At 34.5% G+C, this 13,023-nt stretch overlaps 1 protein-coding gene across 2 annotated transcripts in view; it reads right to left on the reverse strand.

Moving 5' to 3' along the window:
- Positions 1–5,476: 5,476 nt before the first annotated feature.
- LOC137658797 (patj homolog) overlaps positions 5,477–13,023 on the reverse strand; it is a 673,578-nt gene continuing 666,031 nt past the window's right edge. For both annotated transcript variants that reach the window (XM_068393846.1, XM_068393845.1), the window contains exon 13: positions 5,477–8,404. In XM_068393846.1, the coding sequence (XP_068249947.1) occupies positions 8,051–8,404 (354 nt within the window). In that variant the 3' untranslated portion in view covers positions 5,477–8,050. The remainder of the gene's footprint in view (positions 8,405–13,023) is intronic.

Raw genomic sequence — 13,023 nt, forward strand, 5'->3', positions numbered from 1 at the left:
CCCTCGGGAGGAGGAGAGGTGGAGGTGCTAAGGAGGGTATTGGATGAGGAAGGGGAGGTAAGGAGAGGGGGGAGGAGCAAAGGAGGGTACTGGAGGTGAAATGGGGCTAAGGAGGGTGCCAGAGGTGGAGATAAACAAGCTTGGTGTTCAACATGTCGTAATAGACACATAGGTCTGAGACTTGATTTGAATATGAAATTTTGGCCACCAGGATATAACAAAGAAAATATATAGCGGTAGGCTAATGCCTACAGTACATCGTTAGAGGTTAACTTATGGCACTAAACCCAGCCCCATCTTGCACGCAAGAACAAACACACTAATAACGAGTCGACAAAAAGATGAGCCCTTATGCCAGCACCAACTCTAATTCCTGGGAGACGAAACGATCGAAACTTTCCACATTAGATACAATGAGAGAAAGAACTTGTTAAGTTGAGGAAAAGAGAAACATTTAAAGTGAGAGAAAATTGAAATACTTCAAAGCACTTTCCAAATGGCACACGAGAGAATAAAGATTACCCTCTGCTTACACCCACCAAGACTGTTCAACTCAGCTAGAGAGAGAGAGAGAGAGAGAGAGAGAGAGAGAGAGAGAGAGAGAGAGAGAGAGACCTATGCAAAATGTTGCTATACCTCTAAAGTTTAAACGCATACGCTGATACATGCAAAGCCTTGCGAATATGTAAACGAGAAACACTTTCTGGTTTAGTCTTATTTTTTCCATTCGAGAAATGGCTCACAGCTGCTTGCTCCATTAGGTATCCATTATAAATACAAATAAACACATACATAATATATATATATATATATATATATATATATATATATATATATATATATATATATATATATATATCAGCCGTTGCTAGTCCACAGCAGAACAAAGGCCATAAACATGTCATTCCATTTGCGTCTGCTTATGGTAGTCCACGCCCCAAAAAGACCATAAACAGACGCAAGTGGAAGGACATGTCCGAGGCCTTTGTTCTGCAGTGGACTAGTAACGGCTGATATATATATATATATATATATATATATATATATATATATATATATATATATATATATATATATATATATATAATATATCCTATACCTATTGACGCAAAGAGCTTCGGTTGGATTTCGCCAGTCGTCTTTATCTTGAGCTTTTAATTCAATACTTCTCCATTCATCATCTCCTACTTCGTGCTTCATAGTCCTCAGCCATGTAGGCCTGGGTCTTCCAACTCTTCTAGTCCCTTGTGGAGCCCAGCTAAACGTTTGGTGAACTAATCTCTCTTGGGGAGTGCGAACCATTTCCATCTACCCCTCATCACGACCTCCGGATATATATATATATATATATATATATATATATATATATATATATATATATATATATATATATATATATATATATATATATATATATATATATATGGATGAAAATCAACACAATATCGAGTTCAAATAAAAATAAATTTCTACCTTATACTTGGGATCGAACCCTACCCCTTTCGAATGAAAGGCCAGGTCGTGTGTGTGTGTGTATGTACACATGAACATATTCAGTCACATTTTCTGCCATCTTTGCTTTCCTGGTCTCTCTCTCTATCTCTCTCTCTCTCTCTCTCTCTCTCTCTCTCTCTCTCTCTCTCTCTCTCTCTCTCCTACTTGAGAAGCAACCCATGAAATAACAGAATTCGAAATGGTCCTTCAACTCTTACAAAAGCAAGCAAAGGATAATGCCTGGCATCGCCAACCCGCAGTGTTGGTGCTAACGGCCAACTGTAAACAATATGTCCAATATAGACGGATTTCAACAGGAGTGTGAAAATTCACTTGCGTCTATATACTGTAGGAATTGAAAAATAAGAGAAAATGGGTGGATTATACATTTGTATTTATTCTCATATATATATATATATATATATATATATATATATATATATATATACAAAAGGTGAATATGTATCTGATATATATATATATATATATATATATATATATATATATATATATATATATATATATATATATATATAATATATATATATATAAGGTGAATATGTATCTAACACTTAGTAAACTATTGTAGGTCATTACCAAGTAAGGAAGAAAGTCATGGACCCATCCTCTCCAAGAGATAATTATTGAAGCAAATTATGAGAGAGAGAGAGAGAGAGAGAGAGAGAGAGAGAGAGAGAGAGAGAGATTAGGTGTCTCAATAAACTCGGCACTATACACGTGGAAAACAATACAGCGTTCTATTCACCTAAAAATAGCATCTTAAATAAGTTCCCTTTTCTCTCTTTTGTATTTCAAGATTCAAATACCAGCTTTCGGTCTCTTCTCTCTCTGACATATTTCAAAAATCCTCATCGCGTCACATAATCGATGGTCAACTGTGATAATCATAGCCGTTAGATTTTAATCAATATATCTAACCTAAATCACAAAGGGTTGGTTTCCTACATCGTATTTAACGATTGCCACGTTTTGTAACTTATATTACGCCTAGAGCAAGGTCCTTAAGGTTAACTTCCGAATAAAAAAAAATACCCCGTGTTATTTTAAGTTCTTGAAGTGTTTATCGATAATTATAAGTAAGATAAACTTGAAATATAAGTGGGTTAACCTCGCATCGGTCTACTGCTTCGTCAAGTGCCAACGCCTAACATCCGGGTATCTCTTATCAGAAGGGAAACCAAAAATTACAAATTTCATCTGTTATCTCTTTCAATAACTTGCATTCAAAAGCATCATTTAGCTAATCTGAACCTACAGAATAATGATCAATTACATGACTCTAAATGAAATCGACAAGAGAATTTAATTAATAGAATTTCGATAATAATTAGACTGGCTGTCATAAGCCACGCTATCCCTTCCAGGTAATAAAGATTTGGTATCTTACCTCTATTATCTTTTATTTTCTTAATCTCCTTCAAGTAAGGTATTGTAGCGTAGGAACGAGAATGCGTTGTTTCGATCTGAAGATGGGCACCAAGTGAAAAATAACATTTTGGCGAGAATAAATCGAGATGAAAACGGCGGGGCAGACCGACATGCAGTCGTCAAGCAAATGGAGGGTCAATAAACGAAATGAGTTTTTACGAGGTGTTTATAGTCTATCAGTTGCCAATTGCTATTTATTTAATCTATTTATTCTATCGTTTCTTAGTACAAAATTTATACAAACAAATAAGTTACTTAAACAACATGTGCCACTATAATGAAAAATCTGCAGAGAACTTAAATACAACTTTATGGAAATATATTTCAATTAAAATATGGATTACAGATCGAAAATGAGTTCAAAGAAAAATCCCGCCAAAATCTCCTCATATGCAACCAGTGTCCTAATCATCTTTGCATTTCTCATTTATATTTACTTTGCCCATTAATATCAGCATAATACACATCATACAATTTAATTACACCAAATGTATAATATCACAATTTTAACGCTGAGTTTCGACCAACTTCAGACTCAAAACCCGCCATTAAGCATAGGCTGACTAAAGTCCGTAAGATGGAAAAGAAATTCCATTATACAGAAACCGAAGCATCTCACACACACACCAAACTGTTTTGATATTCATAAATTTAGTTTATTAAAAACATTAACAATAAGGGGGAGCCACTTATACAGTAGTTATAATAATGCCTTCTGTAACATATTACTATCGGTCTATGTAAGCAATAGGTATACACAATGCTCTCAGTTATGCCAAAAAAAAAAAAAAAAAAAAAAAAAAACATAACTGCCTATAAATTCATAAATTTTAAAATGTAATAAATTGATGAACAGCAACATATAAACACAAACCTTTAATCCCCAAGTGGAAATATATAAAGACAATCATGAAACTATGTTCACAACATAGACCTATCAATCAAAACTCCGTAGGCCTACTCCAAACATAATCTAAAACCGCATAAAAACAAAACAGGAAATGGGAAATTAAGTAATGAATGAGAAATTAGAAGTATGGAGTAATAAAGGGGGAATAATTGAACTGCGAGTAAAGAATGGAATGGCAGTAAGAACCAGACCAGACAATGCAATATAATCTCTCGCTGGGGCGTGACGTCATTCTGCGCTTGGGAACCCAAGTTGAACGAGGCAAAAAAAAAAAAGAAAGAAAAAAAATACGTTGAAAAAAAGTCGTTTTGGGGGATAGAATTTTTTCTTGAATTACAATATACTTTTTTGTGAGTTGAAAGAAAAGTTATATGGAAATTTATATCATGAACTCGACTGCAGCACGGTACACCAACCCACACATGACAAGAATGAATTGCCTGCCTTAAAACATATAATAAACAAGAACAAAGTCCTTTCATACAACTGGTGAATCGATTCCTTTCCAATGAACATAAATCCACGTAAAAGTTATTCCAAATGAAATTCCTTTACCTGTAATTGCTAATATTCCTACCAACACCTAAACCAAAATTATAAATCTTCACACCTTGTACTTTCAATTTTAAGATGACACAGTGGTTAAACTTACATTCTTTGATCATTTATTTTTCCAATTAGTTTACCTGACTCCATCATAGGCAGGCGCTCAAAAAGCCATTGTACGTTATAATTTTCTATTTCAAATGGAGTCTCCCTTATGGCATCCACTCATATGTGGGTTTCATATCAGCGGGTGTTCTTTAAAAAAAATATATTTTATTTCATCTTTCTTCTACGATCAAAATAAAACCGATCTAAGTCTCATTTCCTTCTAAGACGTATCTATACATCTGGATTCTCTTTCTAGATTTGCGTCAGAACACCTTTTTGACTGGGGATTGTCTATTAAAAAATACTCTACAGTCCTTTTCTATATTCTTTATATTTTGAATATCATTCTTCTGTATATTCTTTCAAAAATTAAACTCTGCTTTTATTTGGTTGTCCAAACTTGAATTACCTCCAGCTAAAGTTCTATTGCCTTTGTATTTCCAAATTTTCAATAAGTTGTTCCTATTACATTTCAAACTTGTATTCTTTACGAAGTCATTTTCATGAAAGAATATTGCACAGTCAAGAGTGTACAGAAAACCCTTTTAAAATAAAGGATATTTCTTAGGCAACCTTGACCTACATGATACCTGCACTATATATTTGTTTTTATATGATAATTGTAAGACTGTCTTTGAATATCCAAAAAGTTAATTATCATAAAAGGGTTTTCATTTACTTCCAAAGCAAAACAATAACATACTATAGAAATATATTCCACTTATTAATTTTTCTTTTTATCTTTTCAGGTCATTGGATGAGAATAGTCTTCCGTATTCATTCTTTAACGGATGCAAAATAAAGTGCGTTTGGTGAATTTCTTTTTCATTTCCCTACTTTTTGGCATCATGATGCATTTTCCTGTGATTGCAATATTCACCGTCACTTGCCATTACCCAGAATGGTCTTACATCCATTACTTAAACACTAAGAGGTGTTCAGGGAACAATGGAGATCAAGATGAAATAGTTTACAAATTTATTCTTCAACAGTATATATATAATCAGTTAAGCAACAATTTCTTACATTGCACAAACTTAAAAATTTCCAGTGTTCAAAATCTACCTTATACTTCTTCTATTATGACATGATTCTGCATAATCAACTATAGATCACACCCGAAACATAAACCATTAAAATCTAATCTCCCTCACTTACACAATTTCATGAAAGGGTTCAATAACCGAGATGGGCCACTCACAGCGGACGAACCAACTGCCGGCCTCTCGCAATCAGATCAAAACATGTGAGATGAGAATATTTCTTTAAAAAACCAAACAATGGTGAGATTTCATTCACACGTACCAACATAGCACAGACTGGAAACATTTATTACAAAACATTTTCATTATCTTCACGGTTATCAAGACTTACCTTAGCATATGGTTCAAATAACATGCACATCAAAAATACATTATTAAAATAGCTTGTATCAATATTTATGTATATATCTAGGTACCTATAGAAATTTTGTCACGTGAACGTGTATTTCCTTTCACAATTTCAGGTTTTAAACAGATCATAAGGGATGGAAAATACAATCAAACATTAGAAAAGATGGAGAAAAAGGTGCTGAAATCCTTATCTGAGGAAAACTGATGCCATACTAACACAATCCAAGGGTGCCCAGTGGCATCTGTGCCAATTATCGTGCTAAATCATATCTGTCGCGGCAGAGAAATCACTAGACCGCACGACAGAATGCAAGAGCATGAATGATTACCAGAGCGACAAGACACAACTCGGAGAGGATTAAAGCAAGCAAATTTTCCCTAAAAGGTCAATCAATGATTCTGTACCTAAATGTCAAACTTCATCGTACAAACTCATGTTCAAAAGACATGCCCTTGAAACTGAACATGCAAGTGGTCAATAGCAAAATATCTGTAATATAAATATATATATGTACAAATGCAACTATCAATGCATACAACTGCATCAGCATTGAAACTTCAGGACTGCACTCTGCATTTCTGACACTTACCGTGACACGTGGAAATGCAAGGATGTTGGTCACCTTAAGCTTACAAAAGTAGTATCTGTGTAGCACCTCACGATAAAGTATTGAATACAAGACTATTTCACATATATATGTACACTATATATATGAAGTCAAACATATTAAAACCAATTTTTCCAAGGACAGTACACGTCTGCGTATTTAAAACTCGAAAACCTTCTAAAGACAACTAAGTCATAACTTAAGAGTACTTAAACTTGGGAAAACTAATAATACTAATCACGTAAATTCTTCTAATTAATCTAAATGGGTATTAAAAGAAATCATTAAAAATTCAGTTAAAATCCAATATGTCAAGATATTTCTGTGTCTTCTAATGCTAAAATCAAAGAAGATATGTACCTAACACTAAATTATTGAGCTAGGTTCTCTTGGGAGAGAATGGTCTTGACTTTCGTAAAAAATATTTCATACACAAGCTAAAATCACAAGTTGAAAGATAAATCCTGTAATGGAATCTTTGGTGCATTTCTAAATGAAAGGAATTTCAGTTCATTTTCAAAGTACAACATTAAATTTTGTTAAACATTAAACTTCTATATAAAAATCTGACAATTATGAAAATGTGTCTTCCATCTATGAACAGTTGTTACTGTTTAACAGCTACTTTCGAAACATGTTAATGTACGAAGCATCAAAGTGCAAACATAACATCTACGCACACGTACTTCTTTAATCGCTTATGCAAAAATTATGTACTCTTCAAATCTAAATGAGAAAACTTAAAAATCCAAATGGACACTGCTATCAAAGTACTAATCTTCATATTTAGTTAATATTAAGTAAAACTGATTACCTAAGCTAAAGTGGCAGTTTGTCTTCAATATTACAAAAGACAATACAAAATTAAAAACTTTCTCAGTTTGAACAACATACAGCATGTGAAATAACAGTAACATTAGTTAGCAAGCATACCAACTCCAACCTGGGTAAACAAACATTGGGGAAAATAACCCTCATGACACATTTCTTGTTGCCCAAGCCCCGAGAACAATAAAACTCAGACACAACACCCTTGGGGTGCAAATGTTGCCTCATTGTGTTTACCTCATGCCTTAACTAAACTTTTACCCCTTCCACAATGTAGTGTCAATATCCATTACACTATTCCTCAATAAAACCTTAAGACAGAACAATTAATAAACTAGTCCCAAGTTTTTAACCTTCGGTACAGAAAATAAAGATCTACTCCATTATCATATTTTTGATCCTTAAGACTTAAAACCACACTCTTCTTTTCCATTATATCCTTGTTAATCTTAAATCACAAAAAAAACTTGAATGAAACTATTTTTTAAAAACAGCACAGTAAGTAAGGTTATCAGTAAGTTACTACAGTTCTCACACGTACAGCATTTTGGAGAACAAGATTGTCTTCAAACACCCACCCATTACAGGTGGTTCCATAAACTAAACTAAAGGAGACTAACCAAAGAAACATCACAAAGCAAAGCAGATAAAATTAAAGGTAAACTGACTTAAAATAAAACAAAGCTGTGATTAACAAGGATACACAGGGAAAGTTAAAAGCTCTCCGACTTGACGAGAGCCGAACTCCCCAGAGAAACTCCGAGTAAGGCGGGGTTCTCTGCCTCTGACTCGGAACTGTCATCATTTGTCACAACAGGATCAGTGGTGTTACTCACCTGGCCAGTTGATTCAAGGACGCTGATGGGCTTGGCAACAGCTATTGAAACGAGCCCTTTGGGTGCTCCTTTGAGAGCTGCCACGGCTTGATCTAAAGTTGCATTTTCAAGGTTGGTTCCATTGACGGCTACTAGTCGATCACCAGGTATTAATCGGCCGTCCTTCTCGGCTACTCCTCCAGGGACTAACGAGCGTATTACAATGACAGTTTCTTGAGGGTTGAGAGGATCCTACAAAAGAAAACAAGTCACTTCAGTGATTACTCTGCACAACCAACAGTAAAAATTGTACACAATACCATCTATAACAATATGACTCCTGTGTGAGTGTATCATCAAAAAGTCCACATTAGTATAATAGAGTACAGTATTCAATACTTGTGCTTTCCCAATGATGTACTTTCATTAAACAATAAAAATGCTACAGAAATCTATAGATAATTACAGAGTAGAAATAATTGTATATACTGGGTATATACATCTTTAACAAAAGCAGAGTTGTAGTGCCATTACTAAGTTGAAATCATCTTATATTTCTTTTTACTATTAACACAATGAAATATTTGCCAAAATAGTGGAAATTTCAAAATATACCAAAATCTATTTTGTGTACAAAACCAAAAGGTTAATGAGTTTGGAAAGCATCCAAAATACCATCAAGACTTCATAATTATTTTCTTATCATTCTTCAGTACAATGTAATCTGCACAACAAGAGTTGATAAATGTCCATATAGTATAAGTTGGACCTTAGCTCTTGAAATTGTGCTTACAAACCCTCAATATTATCAAAGAGATTAACCATACTATGGAGAAAAGAAGTTTAGCTCTTATAGAGCCGGCCTAAGCACACTTCATTTGCCTGTTGTATTACATTAAGGGATCCTGAGTATCTACTAAACTAATTTCTATAGGTTTATCTTAACTAAATTTATATATTTCTCTATATAACAAAAATAATTTAAGAGTGATTAAATAGACATTTAAACTTTCTGTCCTCCAGAATAAAGGTAATTTAGTCAGATTTGGGATGGTATGTAACTTTTCTGGGTTCAGGACTTGACATTTCAACCACCTCCTATGTCACAGTCCATTTTGACAGGACAAGTGCTTTACTTTAAATTTCATCATCATCATGATCATGATCATCATCATCTCCTGTGCCTATTGACGCAAAGGGCCTCGGTTAGATTTTGCCACTCGTCTCTATCTTGAGATTTTAAATTAATACTTCTCGTCATCCTCTCCTACTTCACGTTTCATAGCCCCCAGCCACATAAGCCTGGGTCTTCCAACACTTCTAGTCCTTTGTGGAGCCCAGTTGAAAGTTTGGTAAACTAATCTCTCTTGGGGAGTACGAAGAGCATGCTCAAACCCTCTCCATCTACCCCTCACCATGATCTCATCCACATAAAGAACTCGGGTAATCTCTCATATAGTTTCATTTCTAATCCTGTCCCCATTCAACTCCCAATATTCTTCTGAGGGCTTTGTTCTCAAATCTACAAAAGCGGTTGGATATAGCTTCATTGGCATACCACGACTCATGTTCATACAGTAACACCGAGCTCACAAAACTGATATATAGCCTGATATTTTACACTAATAATAATGAATTTGTACCCCACATTGGTATCAAGCCCAAGACTTCAAATGAAAGGGAAGGAAGCAAGCCAACATAAACCAATGAAAATTAGGAATCAACAAATATAACAATAAACAAGCTCACGAAAATATCAACACTGGATGAATTATATGAATACGAGAGCACTGCAGAATATGTTAACATAAACATTACAGGTCAAAACTAAAAATGAGAACTAATTCACAAGATTAACCAGGAATAGCCACCCTCTATACCAATCTAAAACAAGTTCCTGTTTGAGTATATGTGTGGTGTGCATTACTGTAAGGATCCAAACTAAATTGAAAGCCTGATACTGTACAGGAAAATGATCCTGCCAACCTTGTCTATCAGTCTGTACTGTACTGTACACTTTTGTGTCCTCGGAATTTCTATAATGAACCCTGCATGCAATCAAATATTATAAACTCCTGACAGCACAATAACTTAAGTTATCTGACCACTGAGATCATACCATGCTTAAGATTTTGAAGTTCTGCAAAACAAAATTTACCTTATCCACAATGATACATGAACATTAAAAAAACGTACGGGAAAGAATAATACCTAAATAAAATTACCTATCACATTTTCCCGTGACATGAAATGTTCTTTAATTTTCATTAATCATGGATGATTCCAAAATCTATATAAATTTACTTCCCAAATAGACAAAAGTATCTCAGGCTTTTTTAAATGGTAAAAAATGAAAACCACAAGCATATACTATACTAGATTCATCAGCCATTTCTATCAGGTCATAATTAAAGAAAAAAAACTTGCGTCATACTCAAAACAAGTCATCAAAATTCAGCGTTGAGGTAAAGTTACTGTAACATAGCCCTGAAAAATTCAAGAGCCTTAAGAAGCAGATTACCAAACAATGAAGTACTGTATACAGTACTGTATGTCATAATCTTGAAATAGATATCAACTGATTCCCATTTGTCATTCTCTGATTCCTTTTTCTGCTGAGTTGGATATTCAGTTATTTCTAAGAACCTCTCTTTATGTTCACATTGTTTTTTCTCTAGAAATTCAGTTTAATCAACATTTACCAGCAAAATTTCTCAAACAAAATCCTATTTCCTTTCCTTTTGACAGCCACATTCCTTTAGGAATGTAATGAAACATTATAGCAGGTAATAGAAATAAGCAAAGGGGTGACTTGCCAGTCTCCTTTGTTATTTCTGTTTCTCTGACTAATCGGTTTGTCATAATCTATCCAGATTGTTGCAATTTTGGTTCAGTACGTTTTAACCTCTTCCTATGGAATTGTTAGAAATTACTGCATATATTGTTCAAGGGAATTATTTCTGGGCAATCATGATCTACACTCACTTCGTGTTTTGTGTCGGGGACAATACAGTACTGTGACTTAAATAACCATTGTGAGGAGTGAAAATGCCTTACTGTTCCTCTCATGGAAAGCCTGTTTCAATGATTAACGATCAAATAAAAAGTTCAAAGTCCAAAAGAAAGCTTACTTTTAGTTTAGTGGGAAATCCAAAATCGAATAGGGTAGTTGACTGTAGAGAGGATGATGATAATGACGACTCACCAGCACTGCTAATTACATACCCTTATTATTGAAAAATACCAGAACAGGTTGCTTAAGGTAAGTTCTGATGCTGCTTAATTTTTAAAAGTATTGAGGGACAGCTACTTCATATGTTATTTATACCCCTCAGTTCTCCAACTTTGTTATGCATAGGGAGAAAAAAAAAATAAATAAAATAAAAAAAAAATAAAAAAACAACCACAGGCTACTATTCCTGGTTCTCATTTAGCCTTGAAGCCTTCTATGCCACAAAGATGTTTTGACTTGTATATGACTAATCAGTTACCTAATCTTGTTCTAGATTTCAATTTAATTTCCTACCTTGAGCCCACCATTACTCCTAATAAAAACAAAAATCTTTAAATGCAGGGTTCGCAAGATGGTTGACTAAAGAAATGCTGTTTGTGGGCAATCAAGTAGGGAGTGTTCTTGAAGCACTTTGCTTACTAGAATCTACAATAGAGATTATTGCTAGTATTTTAGAAGAGAAATTTACAGGACTCAGGATACGAATTAAGTTTTGGATTATCAGACCTGTTTTTAGATAAAACTGATGGGGTTCCAAAGGCTTCATCAGCCTTTTTGTGTTTTGTGATTAAGAGAGTAGGTATGTGCCTCTATGGTGAGGTCAGTCTCTGAGGCACAAAAAGTCATTTAATTTCCTCCCTTATATTATGAACTGATTTGGATGTAGTAAAAATAGATATAAATAGTTGCTCAAGTAGAATCCAGAACTCAAAAATTTTTTTTGAGGTCTTTTCTGGGATCACTCAAGTTTCTGCTTTTACATCAAATGCTTCAACCTCAGAATTGTTGCCAAAGAATTCCTTTTGCTCCAGTGGTGAAACATCAGAAGAGCTGCCAAGCGATTAGCTCTTATCAGAGACCAGTACTGTATACAGTAGGCCTAATGGTCGTTCCAGGCGAATTCCCGTAGGAGGAAAACTTTCCCACTTCTATCAAATTTGAGAAAGTCTATTCTGACCTGTGGGAGCTAGTTGTAGACATAAAAGGTTACTGTGTTCCTCCAACTTCCAATCCTCTCGTCCAAATACCAGTTCTATATCACAGTTATCTTACAAATAAAGTTAACGTTCAAATTTTACCGGTAAAAATTGTGAACCTTCAAGAGAAAAGTGTGAGAGAAGAGGTCTTAAACCTTGCTCTGGGGATTTACAATAATTTATCCCTTGGGCCCAAAACTTCAGAGGGTTAGAGACCAGTTCTAAATACCTTGGTCCTCAATAAGATTACAGTTCATACTAAGCTTTCAATGGAAACACCCTCAACAATTCTGGGGGTGCTAAAGAAAAAACATAGCATGTTTTCGACAGACCCCTTGGGTGAATATTTTCATATTCCCTTTCATCTCAATTTAAGGAAATTCATTCATTTTGCCAACAGGTCAAATGTTTACCAATTCAATTGATAATGTTTTGGTCTCAGAACAGCTCAGATGTTCACTTGAGTGAGGGCCCCATCTCAATATGGTTGAAAATTCTGAGGCCAAGAGATCTTATATTATTATTATTATTATTATTATTACTATCCAAGCTACAACCCTAGTTGGAAAAGCAAGATGCTATAAGCCCAGGGGCTCCAACAGGGAAAAATAGCCCAGTGAGGAAAGGAAATAAGGAAATAAATAAATGAAGAGAACAAATTA

Source organism: Palaemon carinicauda, chromosome 19, assembly GCF_036898095.1.
Source record: "Palaemon carinicauda isolate YSFRI2023 chromosome 19, ASM3689809v2, whole genome shotgun sequence".
Classification (NCBI taxonomy): Eukaryota; Metazoa; Arthropoda; class Malacostraca; order Decapoda; family Palaemonidae; genus Palaemon; species Palaemon carinicauda.